The sequence below is a fragment of the Symphalangus syndactylus genome, chromosome 4 (assembly GCF_028878055.3).
Source record: "Symphalangus syndactylus isolate Jambi chromosome 4, NHGRI_mSymSyn1-v2.1_pri, whole genome shotgun sequence".
Lineage (NCBI taxonomy): Eukaryota > Metazoa > Chordata > Mammalia > Primates > Hylobatidae > Symphalangus > Symphalangus syndactylus.
This window is the reverse complement of record NC_072426.2, coordinates 134,847,549-134,867,425: the sequence shown is the minus strand read 5'-3', so window position 1 is coordinate 134,867,425 and position 19,877 is coordinate 134,847,549. Positions and strand designations below refer to the sequence as shown.

Here is a 19,877-nt window from a genome sequence, read left to right as displayed (position 1 = left end):
AAATATAAGTGACCATGGCTGTGACACAGCCCTCAGGAGGTCATGAGAAGATGTGCCCTGAGTGGCCAGGATACAGCTTGGTTTTTTACCTTCTAGGGAGGCATGAGACATCAATCAAACACATTCAAGAAATACATTGATTTGGTCCAGAAAAGCAGGACAATTCAAACTTGTGGTGATGGGGGTGGGCTTCCAGGATATATAGGTAAATTTAAACATTTTCTGGTTGAGTTTGTCTGAAGACTTGGGGTAAATAGAAAGGACTGTTTCTATTCTGAAGCTAGCAAGCTTCAGAAATAATAGGATGTAAAATGTTTCTTACCAGACTTAAAGTCTGTGTTGACATTAATGCCAGAGAGGTATAATGAGGCATGTTCCATCCCCACTTCCCATCATGGCCTGAAACAGCCTCTCAGGTTAAACTTTAAGAGTCCTGGCTGAGGAGGAAGTCTATTCAGATGATTGAGGACCTTAGAATTTTATTTTTGGTTTACCCTTCAAAGGTAAAAGTTATTTTCTACATATTCATTATTTAGTTTTTATCCTGGAGACACCACAATAATCATTTTATGCTGGATTTTATTTTTTACATATAGTAGGCATTTGAGTATTTTATTTATTACCAAGGTAGGTTTAATTCAAATTCCAATTCCCAGCCAAGTTTATAAGACAAATTGTCTTGTAGTTTACTATTTAATCTTAAGGGGAAATATGTATTGTGGAAATTCATTACACCATGCTGCTGGAACTCAGTTAATATAGGTTTTCAATTATCTTCCTTTATCCATCTATTGAATATTATTTCGCATAATAGAATTTCCTAAAAGATAGTGTTACTTGGCTTATCAGCCTATGTGAACTTCCAGGAATAAAACCAGTGCATTCACAAAATCTTATTTTTCATAGTATATAATTATATCAAAATAAAGACTAAATTATGCCTTAGGCCTCTTATGCCTATTAAATTATAAGCATTAAATTGGAGCAAAACTGACACTGGAAATAACTTATTATAATAGACAGACGACAATCTGCTGTCCATTTTTCATGCCTTTGTGGTTCACAGAACATCATTTCCTTCCTGCCTATATATACATAAGATTGGTACAGGTTTGGCCAGAAAGACAATTTTGGCTACAGAGCCTAACCTGAAAATACTTTGTGTAGTACTTAAAAGAAGTAGATGTTCTGCTTGTCAATTTACTTATAGAACATTATTATCTTACTATACCCTATTTGATTACTCTCTTATATTTTTTAACACATGCTTGCTTTATTTTGCTTTTGTATATTAAGCTATTATAGAAATTAACTCCATTAGAGACGTTTATAAAAGTGAAATTTTAGTGGATCCAGTGTTCTAAAATACTTGGCAATGTCTAGCACATAATGAGGGCTCCATAAATGTTTCTTCTAGTTATCATTATTGTTATTATTCCAGGTTGATGATTATTAGCTTTAAAATTTTCTCAAGTGTATTAAATAGTGGATAAAAGTTATTCAAATGGGCAAAAATAATAGCACAATATTCTAGATATAGGACTCTTTTATAAAACATAATAAATGAGATATTTTTTATTTATATTTAATGTTAAAATATTTTAAACCTCAAATATTTTAGGAATCACTTATACTTTTATTAGCAGTATGGCAATCTACTATTTGACTGTTTATTCTTGTATCTAGGTATTATTTTACAATGTCAAATTCACATGAAACATTTCATCCTCCAGTTTGAAAAAGATTCTCCAAGAACATAATATCTATAATTTTATAAAAATCTGATAATTTTTCTTTGCTGACTGTCTTGTAGGGTAAGTGTGGGAAAGATAAATTTTCAGGAAATGTTAGTAAAAAAATTATATATGTATGTAATATATATTTTATTAGTTATATATACGCAAAATATATTTTTATTAGTAAAATGTATATTTTATTAGTAAATATTTATGTATTTTATCAACATTATATAATATAGGAGGAAAAGCCTTTCTATATCCTATTCTCAAAGTCTTGCTTGACCACATTTTATTTTCAAGAGTGAGCAGTAATTAAAGTTTACATGTGTGTGGAGTCTATGTGATATCAGAAGGTGTCAGCTGGAAATGCTGTCACATTTCAGTGCCTACGTTCATTCTTACCACAGCCACAGTTGGCTACACTGCTGCTACTTGGCCTAATTTTCTTGCTATCTCTGTCACTTCTCTGCTGAGCATCTTTGACCCCATTCTCTTTTTCTCTGTGCCAATAACTGCAGCTGCTATCTATTGTTTGTTCTGCCCTTGTTTCAGTGTTGACAATGGAAGGAAGAACAGCTGGCATAGCTCTGTCTTATTAATATAGTAACCTTCTTGTATGGGGGTGGGGACTGAAACGAAGGGGAGAGAGAGAGAATGTAGGACTAGGGGAGAACAGGCATATTTGTCATATTCCAGCATGTGTTTCTCCATTGTAACAATTTGAGTTAGTGAGACAGCCCCTAGTAGGAGCAATAATGTTTCAAAGAAAGAAGACAAGAAGTGATAAAATAATGTGGGTAGTAACTCCAAATTCATAACCTGTTTTTCTTTTCTTTTTTTTTTTTTTTTTTTTTTTGGAATGGAGTCTTGCTCTGTCACCCAGGCTGGAGTGCAGTGGCGCGATCTCAGCTCACTGCAACCTCCGCCTTCCAGGTTCACGCCATTCTCCTGCCTCAGCCTCCCAAGTAGCTGGGACTACAGGCACCCGCCACCAAGCCTGGCTAATTTTTTTGTATTTTTAGTAGAGACAGAGTTTCACCATGTTAGCCAGGATGGTCTTGATCTCCTGACCTTGTGATCTGCCCGCCTCGGCTTCTCAAACTGCCGGCATTACAGGCGTGAGCCACTGCGCCCGGCCACCTGTTTTTCTTTAACCAGGCTTAGATATTAATGCTCCTTTTCTATGCTTTAATTTTTCCTTCTAAACTAAGGAGAAAAATTGTGGTTCTCAAACTGATTTACAGGCACTTAAACATATAAAGAAGACTTAACGCTTCTCACAGAATAGAGATTTAAAATCAGGGAGCATTACGACCAGATGATTTAATGTATTAATATTAATGTAAGATGCATGTGAGTAATTACAGGAATAAAAACCACTGTGGACGACTTGAGACATTTTTATAATTTCAATATTTTCCTCTCTCTTTAAATATATTGAACTGATTTGTAATATTCAAATCACCATGAGTTTCACTTAATTCATCTAGCAAGATAGGTAAATTATACTAACTAGAAGCCTATCCATCAAATGTTTTAGGAGAACAGATACTGTAAGTGGTAACACTGAAGAGTTGGGATGAAAACATCTAGAGCTTATTATGTCATTTTAAGCAGAAGCTGCCATCCCTCCTATTAATGCAAGTAAAGCAAGGAGATTAATGTTTTTTGAGTAAGTGCTACATTCAAAATTAAATCACAGAGAAGGAAAAAATATCCAAGGATAAAAGATTCAGAGACACCCCAGGCTAAAGATGAGTTGGCCAGTGCCAAATATTCCAATTCAACAGGATGACTTAACAAATAAATAAAATAGCAAATTAATTCTACAATTAATCCATCTTCTTGGGACCACCAGGATACATTTTAATTCAAGATCCTAAATTCTGCCATGCTTAAACTTTGTTTATGAAAGAAATTATTGTTTTGTAATTCTTCAATTTTTGATATCAAAATTCTTACTGCATAACTCAGATTTCTGGGTGCTCTATCACAAACCTGTTCAAGAACTAAGATATATTTAAAGTACTTTAAATGATTATAATATATATTAAGTGCCTGGCACATAATCAGTTGTTCAATAGATGTTGGTTTTGCAGCCATATGTATCCTAGGCGGAACTCAAGATGATCATACACATAAAGTTAAATTAATAGAAAAGTATCCAAAATAAAACATTGCAAAAAAAATATACCTTAACCTTTAGTTAGGGCTGTATGAGAACTCTCCTTATCATTGCAGAGAACAGAATCATTAGAGAAGTAGAAGACTACTTAGATAGTTTTAAAGAAAACTTCAGTTCTAGGGTTAGTTTTTACTTTGTTCCAACCACATCTAATTAGTTGGTATGGTAGAGTATAGGATATCTTTGCTCCTGTATGTCTTTAAAGATAAGACAATTTAGTTGAATTATAAACTATGTATTTACCCAGAATGCCTATATACAGCAGCATATACGATGTCTTTGATGTTTTTTGTTATAATTTATAATTTCCCTCACAAAATATCTAGCAATTTTTATCCTGATAATAAATATTGTTTTAAAGTAGTCAATTTCCTTCAAATATGGGCTATTTTATTTTATATTATAAATACAATTATATTTATATATTAACCTTATATATATTATATATTTCAAATACACTTAAATAAATATTAAACAGTGAGGAGCTCAGAATATGTAGTAGGAATACAATTATTAGAAATAATGCCCTTTAAAAAATGTTGTGGTATATTACAGCAACTTTAAAGAAAGCTTTAAAGCTTTACCATCTTTTTTTCTTGAACATATGCTAATTAATATCTAAGTAGTCTTCTACTTCTCTAATGATTCTGTTCTCTGCAATGATAAGGAGAGTTCTCATACAGCCCTAACTAAAGGTTAAGGTATACTTTTTTTGCAATGTTTTATTTTGGATACTTTTCTGTTAATTTAACTTTATGTGTATGATCATCTTGAGTTCCACCTAGGATATATATGGCTGCAAAACCAACATCTATTGAACAACTGATTATGTGCGAGGCACTTAATATATATTATAATCATTTTATTTTTGTCTTCTCCGTATGGTAAATTTTCTAAATGGGGAAGTTAAACCAAAAGAAGAAGTAACTTTGCTTGCCACATACTTAAAATGATACAGTGTGAGTGATCAGAAGGCAATGTTTCTTCCCTATTTATCTGTAGCTAATTACTCACAATTATTTTATTATGTCATTGTTTATCATTTATTATGTAAAAAAATCACACTCATTTGTGTGAAGAATTGTCAAAATCAAGTCACTTTCTGACAGTGGTGGGCTTAGTATGTATATACAATTAGAAGCTTACGTGTTGCCAATCTGGCTAGGTGGATGTTAGCTAGAAAAGTTTTTATGTTTTCTTATTAGAAATTTCGGGTTTTGTTTTTGTTTTTGTTTTTGTTTTGAGATGGAGTCTCGCTCTGTCACCCAGGCTGGAGTGCAGTGGAGCGATCTCGGCTCACTGCAAGCTCCACCTCCTGGGTTCAGGCCATTCTCCTGCCTCAGCCTCCCGAGTAGCTGGGACTACAGGTGCCCACCACCACGCCTGGCTAATTTTTTGTATTTTTAGTAGAGATGGGGTTTCACCAGGTTAGCCAGGATGGTCTCAATCTCCTGACCTCGTGATCTGTTCGCCTCGGCCTCCCAAAGTGCTGGGACTACACGCGTGAGCCACCACGCCACTCTAAGACTATGGTGTCCAAGATTAACTAGTTACCGTCATCTCCTGCAATACACACCCTTGCAATCTCTTCCCACATTGAAACAGTAAATGTCTCTATCACACATAAAGCAGGGTGGAGGTGAAGGTGAGTGTCATCCAATGCCAGGTCATAAAGGGCATTATGGCCTCTGCCTTGATTTTTTGGATCACACATTCTGGGAGAAACCCATTGACACAATGTGAGGACACTTAGGCAGCCTTGGGCAGAAGTCCAGGGAATAAAAAAACTGAGGCCTCCTGCTAACAAGCAGAACCAAATTGCCAGCCATATAAATGAGCCCCTTAAGAAGTGGATCTTCCAGCACAGGACAAGCCTTCAGATGAATGTAACCTTATGAAATACCCTGAGCAAGAACCCTCCCAGCCAAGCTACATTCGCAAAGACCATAAATGTTTATTGTTTTAAGCCACTAAGTTTGAGACAATTTGTTACACACTATGACATAACCACTGCATACTTTGTTTACTTGGTTTGAAGGAAAGATGGATGTTGTTTTTATTTTTTTTTATTTTTGCGGTGGCTTTAATCTTTTGACTTAGCAACAATTCTTACCTTGTCGTGGATTCAATGAGACTAATTTGATTGTCAGGAGTAGACTTATATTGTTTGATTAAGTAATAGATTATTTGAAAACTAAGGTGAACTTTAAACTGGCAGTGTGAAGCAGTCAGAGATGCATCCACATTCAGAACCCAGAAATCTGCATTACATAGTTAGACAACTTCTGACTTTTCTTGCCTGTCTCCTGGGTCGCGTGGACTCTTCTTCCATGACATACCTTCTTAAGTCACAAGTTATCATAGTCCTGACTATACCACCCTATCGTGCCTTTTGCTATGCATTCTTAAAGCTCCTGTTCTCTCTGATCTCTGCTTTTCAAGTGTCATTTCTTGATTCCAGTTACCTCCCAAAAGAATCTGATTATCCCATCTCATCACTTTTTCAAAATTAAGGTCACAGTTTTCTGGCTAATTTCTGTATTACATGCCCTAATGTAAGCTGGGCACTGCAGCCTAATCAGCTTATGTTAGACATTAGGTTAAAACCCTGTGTGGTCACAGGAGGAAACAATCTTCAATTAATTTCCAAAGAATGACAGGTTCATTTGAAAGTGGCTTTAAATTTGGCATATGGCCAGCAATGTACTTGACATATCAAATGTTGTTTCTAGCCTAAAAATAGCATAGGTTAAGTGTCTTAGTTCATTCTCCATATGTATATTCAAAGAAATTTCAACTACCATAGAACTAACCATACGTTTTTACAGATTACACTTTATCCACATTTTTTATTTTAAGGTTGCCCTTTTTTATTTACCTGCTGAAGTTAAGTCAGTTTCTTAAATCCAAAAAGAAAGCAGTCAATAAGACTTCTAATTTAAATGTCATCATTATATAAATTCACTTTATGAAAAAATGATTTGCAATGGTGAAAACCTGAAACTTTCAGACAAGGAGAAGGACGAACAAAAAAAATTATTCAATATAAAATTCAGGCAATTTACACATGAATAGCCAAGAAAAGTAGCTCTGCAATAGTACAGAATGATGTTATGTAGGTAACTACCTTATTGCTGTTGCTTATATAACATGATTCAACTCTCCACATACGTTTCTTTATAGAGGTAGCATATTTAATATGAGATCTATCACTCTGAAAATAAGTGTAAGATCCTAACATAGGAAATAAGGCAATTTACTAAAAAGCACTAATAAAGGTTTCAGTCACTCCTGTCAGGCATCTATTCCACTGAGCACATTTTCATTATAAGGTGTATATTATCTTTGAAAAAAACTTTACATTTCAGTTATGTAGTGAATACATGTTAAATTAAGTGGTTTATAACTTTGAGGGTTTTATTGTTCAATTATGAATAAAAGATATCAAAGCAGATAATTTGTATTGTATATTGAGTACATTAGTTGTTTCACAGGGCTCCACGTGTGAAAGGAAAAGTTATTTTGTCCAAAGTCTTGGCTCCAGACAGACTAACTATAGTTTAAAAACTAAGCTGGGTTGACCAGGCACGGTGGCTCATGCCTGTAATACCAACATTTTGGGAAGCTGAGGCAGGCAGATTACCTGAGATCAAGAGTTCGAGACCAATCTGGCCAACACAGTGAAACCCTATCTCTATGAAAAATATAAAAATTAGCCAGGTGTGGTGGTGCACACCTGTAATCCCAGCTACTCAGGAGGCTGAGGCACAAGAATCGCTTGAACTTGGAAGGTGGAGGTTGCATTGAGCAGAGATCACACCACTGCACTCCAGCCTGGGCGACAGAGCGTGGGTCTTACTGGAGAGAAAGCTAGGTGGAGATTTCTGGGAAGGATATCCCTTAAAATAAAGAGATTCAAAAAGTCTTGATGGTTGGAATGTGAGTTGAGGATGACAGGGACATATCATGGAAGCCCCTATGTGGTGTACTAAGGACGTTGAGGAAAAAAAATTGTGTGTGTGTGTGTGTGTGTCTGTGTATGTGTGTGTGTATATATATATATATATATATGTAAAAACATAATAAATTCGCTATACATATATACTTAGTGTGTGTATATATAATTTATTATATAAAGTATATAATTTATTATATGAAAAAAATATATAATGTATTATATGTAAATATATTTGTATATATGTAAATATATAATAAATTACATATAAAGTCACTATACATTTATACTTAGTGTGTGTATATATACACACACATACTAAGGACATTGATAAAAATATGTAAAAAATATATATATTTACGTATAATAAATTCACACACATATATATATCTCAGTAGTGGCATATTTAAGCCTGAATTTCTTATATGTAGCTGTTTATATTGCCTGAAGGATAAATTAATGTGGTGAGACAAAGCCATTCCAATATATAAGCAGCTGTTAAAAATGTAAAATATATATATGGCAATACCCTAATAGAAATAACGAGCTGAGGACATAAGCAGAAGGTAAAAGTTTTCTCCAAATATTTCCAAATATATTCAATATCACTGGTAACCAAACTAATATATATATATATGAGAATATAATATATAATACATTATGTTTTTAATTTATATATATTATATATATATTCACATTTAGTAAGCTTGTTCACACAGTCATGCACACACACACATGCATACAATAATAGTTCACCTGAAGTGTTTGAAATGAATAATTTCACAGATTGCTGGTGGTGCTGGCAACAATCTTTTGGAAATCAACCTGGCATATATCAAATGTTTTAAAGGCTCTCATACCTCTTGCAGGAACATACACTACTGGAAATAACTACTTAGTGGGATGGTCATCACAGTAATCACATACACACACACACACACACACACACACGCATACACACACCTGTATGACTGATAAAGGTCAATGATATTTTTTGAGCTTATATTACTTATGCTAGCCTCTGATATTGGTACTAGGTTAGAATTAATAAAGAAGTAAATCATAATATTTTTAAAGGGCAGAAATTCATATGATGAAACTGTATTTGAAACCATGTATAAAGACTGGATTAGGCATGTTATAACAAATGAATAAAAGGAATGCAAAATTATATTTATATATTACATATTTATATATTTTATCAGACACATTTCCATTATGTAAGCATTTATATGAAAATCAGAAAAATAGTGAAAAGACATGAAAAAATGCACTATATGCTTGTAATCCCAGCACTCTGGGAGGCCAAGGTGGGTGGATCACCTGAGGTCAGGAGTTCGAGACCAGCCTGAGCAACATGGTGAAACCCCGTCTCTACTAAAAATATAACAACAACAAAAAAATAGCTGGGTATGGTGGTGGGAGCCTGTAATCCCAGCTCCTCGGGAGGCTGAGGCAGGAGACTCTCTTGAACGCAGTACATGGAGGTTGCAGTGAGCTGAGATCTCACCATTCCACTCCAGCCTGGGCAACAGACAACGAAAACAACCCCCAAACAAACAAAGAAGCAAACAAAAAGATAATGTATTATTATACAAGGGCAATTAAATTTGAGGGTTTTTTAAATTTAATATACATTCTAACTTTGTATATAAAATCGAATATGTTTTAAACAGATAATAACAATATATGTAATTTTTAAGTTAAGTAACTGTGCAATACATTTTCTCTACATAGTATTCATTACCTTCATCTAGGAATAGTTTATATTCCCATCTAGTTTATTTTTAGTGGCTGTTACATTTAATTTGCTACACTTTTCTATATTCTAGTAAACCATCAATGTATTATGCTTTGAAGCTATTGCAAACAAAATTTTATTTTGCATCTTATTCTTACAGAAGAAAAATATAGAAATTGGATATTTATCTTGTAGCTTGCTAAATAATTGATCTTATAACTTAATTTGTACTTTTACTTTAATATTTTGTGACTGATTTTACTTTCAAATTTTGATTGTCTTCTATTTATGCTATTTATGCAATTTATATTTGTTTCTTAGATTAATGAATTGATCAACCTATCAAAAATTAATTTTAAATAGCAATCACAATTCAGTATTTTGATTCTCCATTTATTAATTTATCTATTTAAAGAATTCACTTTTATAGATTTAGGGAGTACAAGTGCAGTTTTGTTACATGGATCTATTGCCTAGTGGTGAAGTCTAGGCTTTTAGTGTAACCATCACCTGAATAGTAAACATTGAACCCTATATGTCATTTTTCATTCCTCACCCACTTCCAACCCTCCCACTAATGTCTATTATTTCTTTTTTATGTCCATGTGTACCCATTTTCTAGCTCTCACTTGTAAGTGAGAACATTCAATATTTAAATTTCTGTTTCTGGGTTATTTCATTTAGGATACTGGCCTATGGTTCCGTCCATGTTACTGCAAAAGACAAGATTTCATTTCTTTTTATGGCTGAGTAGTATTCCATGGTGTGTGTGTCTGTGTATGTGTGTGTGTGCGTGTGTGTGTGTGTAATACTTTATTTATCCAATCATCCGTTGATGGTCACTTATTTATTATTCTGGTATATGTTAGTTTTTTATTAATTTAAATAACCCTCTATTCCTAGTTTATTAGTTTACTAAGATAATTTATATTATACCTAGTAATATGCTATGTATTTTATCTGATTGCATTTTTGTTTGGTTAAATTATATTGACGGTCCTTAACTGACAAACTAATATCATGTATTTAATTAATTTCTTTTTGTTAAAATTTTAAGTTCAGGGTACATGTTGAGATTTGTTACACAGGTAAATGTGTGTCATGAGGGTACAGATTACTTCATTATGCAAGTACTAACCTAGTGCCCATTACTTATTTTTCTTGATATTCTCCCTCCTCCTATCCACCACACTCCAACAGGCCTCAGTGTGTTCTCTTATGTTTCCATGTGTTCTCACCATTTAGCTCCCACTTATAAGTGAGAACATGTGGTATTTCTTTTTCTGTTCCTGCATTAGTTTGCTAAAGATAATGGCCTCTATCTCCTTTCAAGTTCCTGCAAAGGACATGATCCCATTATTTTTAATGGCTGCATAATATTCCATGGTGTATATATTCCACATTTTCTTTACCCAATCTACCATTGATGGGCATTTAGGTTGATTCCTTATCTTTGCTATTGTGAATAGTGCTGCAGTGAATATATGTGTGCATGTGTCTTTATAATGGAATGATTTATACACATTTATATACATTTGGGTATATACCCAGTAATGGGATTGCTGTGTCAAATGGTATTTCTTTTTTTTTAGGTCTTTGAGGAATCACCCTGGTATTAAGCCAAGTACCCATTAGTTATTTTTCCTGATCCTCTCCCTACTCCCCTCCACCCATCAAAAGGCCCTCTGTCTCCTCCTCCTCCTCTTCCTCTGTCTCTCTCTCTCTCTCTCTCTCCTCTCCCTCTCTTTCTGTCTTGTTTGGTTCAGTAGTGCTTCAGTTCAGTCCGTGCATTATCGTTTGTCTAAAACTCTTTGGGCCCACATGGTTAATTTTTTTTGATACGTTTTATATAAATTGTGGTTATATTTGGTTTTTAAAAATATTCAATTTATTGATGAATTTTGGGGTGTGAAGATTTGTATATTTGCATGTTTACTTGTCTGAAAATGCAGAAACAATCTCTGCTTATTGGAACAGACTTACAGAGTAGAGCGAGGCTTTTTGTTTTGTGGTTTACTTTGTGGCCACCCTTGAAGATCTGTCAATAAAATTGGAAAATGCTTTCTGTTGGTGTAGTAAAACAATCATTATAAACACAGTAATTCAATCTTGATAATTGTATTGTTAAAACTTTGTCTTTATTTTTCTTCATTTTTCAAATATTGAGAGTGAGATGTTAAAGAAACAGACCGAGATTGTGGATTTATTTATTTTACATCCAAACTTAACAGTTTCTGTCTCCTATTTTAATACTATGTTTTATCTTATATAATTTTAAATTCAGTATGTAGTGCCTTGAATTTTATCTTATCTGACATTAGTATTACAAAGTCTGTATTTTTTGGTATTTATTCCTAAATGACTGCCAATCTTAAAAATGTCTCTGTCCTTAGTTCTAATGTCCTTACTCCTTTAAAATAACGGTGTTTTGATATGCCACTAGAATTTTTCACATGCTTTTTTTCTATCTGGAAATTGAATCACACCCTTCACTTCATTTATTCTTACTCATTTCTCAGACTTTACCTTGATCATAATCAGAGAAGTTCTCCCTGTTTAACAATGTCTAATCCACCCAACAAATGCATTCACATTACTATGTTTTTCTCTTCTATAATACACTAAATTCGTAACTTTGAATTTTTTTCTGTCATCATTTGATTACTTTTTGTCGCCCCAATTAGAATATAGGCTCTATGGGCACAGAGATTGCCTGTTCTAACCTGTGTATGTGAGTGCTGAATACATCTAACACATGCTAGGTACTCAATTGGTACTCACCAAGTGAGTGGGTGGAGATATAAGGATACACATGCTTTGTGATTTTTTTATAGGCCAGAGAAAGAATTATAAGTCTAATCATAGTTCAACCTTTCTTAAAACTACGAAATATCCACTTCTTTTGCATTGTGTGTGCAGACTTACTTGATTTTATCATGAATAAGTTCTGCAGCTTTATTTTTTTAAACAAGTCTTACCCGCCGAATATACCAAATTACTTGACACATTCTTTCAGTATGTTCTGATGCTTCCAGTTGGTATACCTTGAACATATTTTCTTTTTTCCTCATGTGTGGAATAACCTCCCTAGCCCCCTACACCACACAGCACTCTTCTAAGTTTTGGTAATATTACATTTCTTGTTCAGCACCATCTCAATGAAGCTATCCCTCCAGTACCCAACCTCTTCTCATAGATGATCATTCTGTCTTGTCCACATTTGCTGAATTTGAAATTTGCTTCTTTCCTCTCATTTATTACATGTTTGTATTTAATTTGTTTTCAAGGTTCTCTTTCCTCCTATGTCTATAACCTCTCCTTGAGAATAAGATTTGTCTTATCATTTTATAACATATTTAGTTGACAAAGATTGAATATGTTTAAGATAAAAAGATGATGTATATATTATGTAATGATTATCACAATCATTAACACATCCATCACCACCCACATTGTACATTACATGTTCAGAACTTATTCATCTCATAATTGAAAGTTATACTTTTTTTGTATTTGTTCAAAGTGCACTGCAGGCATAAGAACGGCAGCACAAAATGTACTACAGGAATGCATGTATCATGTATTTATGTTTGAATAAACGTCACTAAGGAATTAAAAAACTAAAAATTGCAAATGTTTACCATTAATAATTAATTTTTTAAAGAAATATAGCAGATGCTGAAAACTGCATGACTTGGGCCTTAAGCCATAGTGAGAAGTGCTAGACTTCATTCTTGGCTCTAAAACATACACATGTGGGTTCAGTTGAAAAAAAAAAGTCATTAAGTTTTAATATGGTCAAAATACTGGAAGTAACTGCTGTGTATGAGATTTTCTATTAGTTACACTTTTATGATTTTGCTTTATGAACATACAGTGTTATTGTAACTTTGAATTATTAAAGAGGCAGGCATTTCCTTCAGAATAGTTTCAACTGGATTTTTTTCTTAATTTCTATCTTAATATATTAGCTCTTTACTGATTAACTCGCTATATAATATTTTTAAAACCTGTGGCTCAAGAACAATTCAGTATGTACTAAAAGAAGCAAAGTATACTTAGATCTATTTTCTGTCTGTTTTAAAACAGTAAAAACATATACTCCTTCAAAATAGGCCAATTTGTTGTTCAAGATCTCGGATTTACAAGCACTCTTCTTGTTCAGGAATATTTCATATTATGTAAAAATATTATATATTGTGATGATTGCAAAATTTAAGAATATAACTTTTTCTATTAGTAACTTAAACTGTCAACCTAATAGTTTTAACTACTAATGCTTGCTCTAAAAATACATTTCAATTAAATTAACTTAAACTTCCTATTCTTTTCAATGCAGAGTAAAATGTTCTTTGTTTAATAACAAAATCTGTATTCCAAATAAGAATTGGCTATATCAAAAAATGTACAAAGCATTATTAGCTAATTCCAACATGCTATTGTTTTGTTAATTTAAAGTAGCTCACTGAATTGATTTCACTACGTTTATATACACATTCTATCACAGATATTTGACATCTTTAATAATATTTATATTACCATATAGCAAAAGCTCTCTTTACTCATTTTTCTTTTTCTTCTTTTTCTTTCAACATGCTGCAGTAGCTAACATATTATGGAGAGAAGAAGGTACTAAGTTGAATTATTTTTATGTTGTGACAATTTTGCTTGATTATTATTAGATTTGTTGATTATCTTTTGTATCATTAATTACCTTCTTTTTCATTTTGATTCAATATTTTAATTGATGGTATTTCAATATTTTTGTGTAAGCCTGCTACCATTACACATATTTATCACTTCTCATCAGCTTGATTAAATATTGATACATAGCCAGAAAATGTCATTGTGATATATTGAAATACTTTAAGAGTATAAAATTACACCAAAGAAATAAAAGCAATCTCAGTTCAACATAATTTACATAATAAACTCTGATTAATGCAGAGTAAGAATATTTATAAAAACTGTGCCTTATCAAGGGTATATAATAAATTATATTAAAATCTGAGTTACATACTTGAAGGGCCTGGATTCAAATGTAGTCCTCAAGTTTACAAACAAACAATAGGGCAAGTTACCCTGCACGATCTTCTTATCTCAAAAAGGAGTATAGTAGTTGCTAATACTCAGTAGGGTTGTTTTCAGTTCTTTAGTTATTAACAGCACTCAATAAACAGTATCCATTTTCATATATTATTGCAATTGTTACTGGTTTTCCTCATTTAGTCACAAAGGCTGGGAAGAATGAGTTTGCCCAGGTACTGAAATAGTCCATCAATTGTGGTTAAATGAAATTCTTAAGAGAAAAATGTCTAAAAGCCATCATTACACTCCTGGTGAGCAATGGCCAAAAATTGTCTTCACAACCCACCTTAGACAAAATTTCTCTTCCCTGTTTATAGCTTCCTGTAGGAACCCAAGTCACTGTACCCTGTGAAAGCCAGTCTCAAAGCCTCAAGTAATTCTGGAATTTAACCATCTCAGTTCTGCGCTCAAGGATGAAGCAGTCCACTTATTTTTTTTTTTCTCTCTCTCTTAGATCCCGTTGCTCCTTAAATCTTTTGTATGAGCTCCATTAAAACCTGGGTTTATTAAAGAAGTTCTGGTATAACTATACCCTCTATTTTTATTCCATTTCAAATATTTCACCTTTAAATGTACATAATTGACTCATTAATGAAAGTAGCCTTGACATATCAGGACTTACTTATTTATATATTTGTTTATTTGAGATGGAGTTTCACTTTTGTTGCCGAGGCTGGAGTTCAAAGGTGCGATCTCGGCGCACTGCAACCTCCGCCTCCCGGGTTCAAGCAATTCTCCTGCCTTAGCCTCCCAATTAGCTGTGGTTACAGGAGTGGGCCACCACGCTCGGCTAATTTTTGTATTTTTAGTAGAGACAGGGTTTCGCCATGTTGGCCAGGCTGGTCACGAACTCCTGATCTCAGGTGATCTGCCTGCCTCAGCCTCCCAAAGTAATGGGATTGCAAGTGTGATAATATCTATTAAACAACATTTCGTTACATTGTCTTCTCTTTGGGCAAGATTTCTCTGAGCATTTGAAAAAATTGATTTTATTTTATCATTGTAATGGAAGGAATAACACTTAACGAGTCTGAACCAAGTACTACAGATCTGGCTCTGATGGTTAATTGCTGGGAAAATTTGGATGAGTTATTTTACCTTGCTAAGCCAGATGCTTCCAATACAATATTTGAAATAGAGTTGGCACTCACCTCACAAATCTGTGCTATGTAAATCAACTTAAAGTATGTGGAACAACTCTTTCTTATATATTAACTTTGGTAACCACCATGAACATTATTAGTTTGTAGTAATTTTTAAATACATAATAATTACAATACTCCAGGCTACCCTCAAAAGTATAGAATAGAAGCTATCAGATTAATTAAAATCATCATGAAATTCATTATATAAAACCAGATTATTTTCTATTTAAAAATGTATTCTGTTAGTTTTTGGAAATTTATACCCTCAGTAATTGTTCTCCATCAAGAATAATGTTCTTATGCGTCACGATTTCATTTGACACATAAAATGTGCTTGACAAAAATAGATATATGGTACATTTTACAGGTACTTTAAGTCACATAAAACAAGTGTGTGTCTTTGGGTAAATTATTAGAGTCTTTTTTTCTACATACAGTTATCATAAGAGTACTTGTTGTTTCTTGTAATAGGAAACATTTTAAAAATAGATTAAAGACAGCACATTTGATTTTGATTCTTAGACATCTGTAAGTTATTTTCATAATGCCACAATTATTGGCAAGGCATTGCAATAAAAATGATTGCATGTACTAATAGTAATAATCGTGACCAGAGAAAATAGACCGGCTTGAGGAATCACTGAACCCCATCATTGGGTATAAGTATTTCATACAAATAATTAAAATTATAGGTAACTAAACTTTCTAAGGAAATTGTCTCTCCATTTTTACAATTTAGAATAAAACAAATATGAGCTACATATTTCTGAGATACCCTTTTATTTTCATTCTAGCAGTGTTTTATATTTATATATTTACCTCTTTACCATAGCCAAGAAAAATTTATCTCAGAGAGAACCAATTATAAAACCTTAGAATGTAGGTCATTTAAGGCCAATAATGGAAAGAGTTGAAATGATAATTTCTCTCATAATGCCATTTAACTCACCTATAAATATTAAACCTATGTTATTTTTATATTAATAATTATAAAATCATTTTTTAAAACATGAGCATCACAATCTAGTGAAGAGTTTATAATCTAAATAAATTTAACTGAATTTAATATGTATTATCTTACCAATCTCATCAATATATAAACTTGGAATGCAATGTCCTCTACTTCTCTGGGCTCCACTTTCAGCTTTTCTACTCATCTTTATATTTTACAGGAGTATAAAATGACAATATTAATAGAGGAAATATCTCACTTATTTGTTGACAAATATTTTAAAGAGCCTATTAAAACACATTGAAAACATTGGAAATTCATAGATGAATAAGATCTAATATCTGCTCTAAAGAAACTTTTAATCTAGAAGGTTCAAGCCTGAACCATTCATACTGAAAAGTAGTTTTACTATATATTAAATAATAGATATAATACATTTAAATATACATGCATTAATATATTTTTACATACACATTAAAATATTCAGTATGATTGGTTTTCATTTTCAGTATATTTATGATATTTATAATTAAATATAATTTAATAAAGTATTTTCTAATGTTTATTTTGTAGGCAATTAGATGATGTTATGAGGTCAAAGTTTATAATATATGTTTTGGATTATATAGGCAATGAATTATACTAATTTAAATTGTTTGATTCACTGAAGGATTTATATAAATTTTACATATGCTAGTTTTAATTTCCAAGGAGAGATTTAGGATGAGTCAGTACATAACATGGGATTTTTAAAATTTGTTAGCACATGAATTATTTTGATGAATATCTCCAGGATCAGTATAACATACTTTGGGAAACACCAGCTTCATATGATATTTGAATAATTTAAAAGCAGAAAAAAGTTTCATATTCAGGAAAATTACCTTTTTTATTCTTTCTAAATATTTATGTATCTATTCACACAAAAATATGTTATAGAAACATTTAAAATAAATCACTATTTAGTTGGGCTAACTAACACCAAACCAAAAAAAATACAAATAGAAATGTAGTGAAATTATACAACAAAGTTAATACTACATTACACTTCATGATTTCATAATCTGTAATACAAGGTTTCCAATGTCATCCAGTTGGGGGAAAACAGATTTAAAAACAGCCCAGCTTAGCTTCTTCAGCCTAAAATTATTTAAAATTTCATTATCCACAAAAAATGTACACTGCCAGGGAGGTTGGGAAATACAGAAGAATATACAGCTACTAAGTGTGGTTCAAAAACCTCTGGTATAACTATTTTTTTACAGAAAAAAATAAAAGACTACAAACTGGGTTTAGTGTATACTGCTCGGGAGATGGGTTCACCAAAATCTTACAAATCGCCACTAAGGAACTTACTCGTAACCAAATACCACCTGTTCCCAAAAAACCTATGGAAACAAAAAAAAAAAATAAATTAATTACTACCTTAAAATAATACTGAAATAATATTTAAAATGAAAAAGGTCAGGATGTGGTGGCTGATACCTTTAATCCTAGCAATTTGGGGGCCGAAGAGGGAGGATTGCTTGAGGCCAGGAGTTTGAGAACAGCCTAGGAAACATAGTAAAAACCTGTCTCTACAAAAAATTAAAAAAAAAAATTAACCAGGCGTGATGGCTCATGCCTGTAATCCCAGCTACTCAGAAGACTGGGGTGGGAGGATCGCCTGAGCTCTGGAGCGCAAGGCTGCAGTGATCACTCCACTGCCCTCTATGCCACCCACACCACTGTCCAAACCGAGTGACAGAGCAATATCCTGTCCTGAAATAACAGGGCCTATAAAAGTAATAATATAAAATAAATAAAAAGAAAAAGACTTTTCACAGAATAAGTCTTCTGAATACATGAGATTTAGTCATAGCATTGGCGGGAGGGGAAGACTGCTTTCTAATGGCTAGTACATGATGCAATTAAATTAAATCACAATCAATCTGTTGTTATTTCTACTGGCCAGTTCACTAACAGGTCTGCTAAAAACTTACGTCAATCTAAGCTTTTTAAATCATTTTACAATTTTTTAATCAAAAATGTGATCTTGCAAGAGATATCCATTTGTAGCGATATCTATACATGTGCACATGTACATACAAGTATATAATGACATTGGCTTAAATTATATATATGCATGTGTGATACACATGTGTGTGCATAGATATAATTATGTATGATTTCAACCAATGCCATTTATAATGCAAACAAATATTCTACTACATTATAACATTTGCCCTGCTAATTAGTGTGTGAAGTTAATAATGAAGATTTCCATTAGGTGTTTTTCAGTACACCTTTGGAAGTTAAGGAGATTGTATACTTACTCAAAACGACTGGTTTTAGATAATATCACTCTGGCCAATATACATAGTGGTCAGATGGTACCCATTTCTTGGATTAACAGGGCCCAAAAAAGAGCTTGACACACTCACTCCCAAAAAACTTTCTAGCAAGAATGAAAGGACAAGCAAGTCTTGTTCTAGTTGAATGTAATATAAAGACTTTATTGAGGTGCAATGGTATGATTTTGCTCTGTGTACAGCGACAGTTTTATCTCCAAAGTCAGGATATAGTGAATGAGAACATTCATGAACCAAAAATCTATCCGTGTTGAGTTATTCAGTGAGAAATGCAATGCAGACAATTTATTCTTGCCTATATTATTCTTTATCTAAAGATGGGAGATTTCTTCTATATTTCAAAAATATGCATACCTTTAGGGTCACTTGAAAGTAGAAAGGATAATATTAACAAACAAAGGATTTTGTATAACACCATCATTTATTGAAACACCTTTGATTGGCTACCAAATCACTATATCATACACTTATTACTTCTCATGGACTATAATATGAATGCAAAACTAACGACAATTAAGTCAGAGGAAGAAAAACATCACAAAATCTTTTTTATGATGCACATAAACATGCATCCAATAATCAGAAATTAATCAAATTGTATTGCTAGTGTAAATTACATAGTATATATCCACTGTATATAATAAGTAGTATAACTATATTTCACAATACACTACTGTTCTTGAGTGGTTCCCATTCCCAAAGGATTGAGATAAGAATGTGC

The 19,877-nt window shown here is 32.7% G+C and overlaps 1 protein-coding gene across 4 annotated transcripts in view; it reads left to right on the top strand.

The window, feature by feature from the left end:
- The window catches only part of FSTL5 (follistatin like 5), a 783,576-nt gene that overhangs the window by 643,497 nt on the left and 120,202 nt on the right, over nt 1-19,877 (top strand). For 2 of the 4 annotated variants that reach the window (XM_055276292.2, XM_055276291.2), the window contains exon 11: nt 14,223-14,249. The exons of the other annotated variants lie outside the window; for them this stretch is intronic. In XM_055276292.2, coding sequence (XP_055132267.1) covers nt 14,223-14,249 — 27 coding nt within the window. The remainder of the gene's footprint in view (nt 1-14,222; nt 14,250-19,877) is intronic. 4 annotated transcript variants of the gene reach the window in all.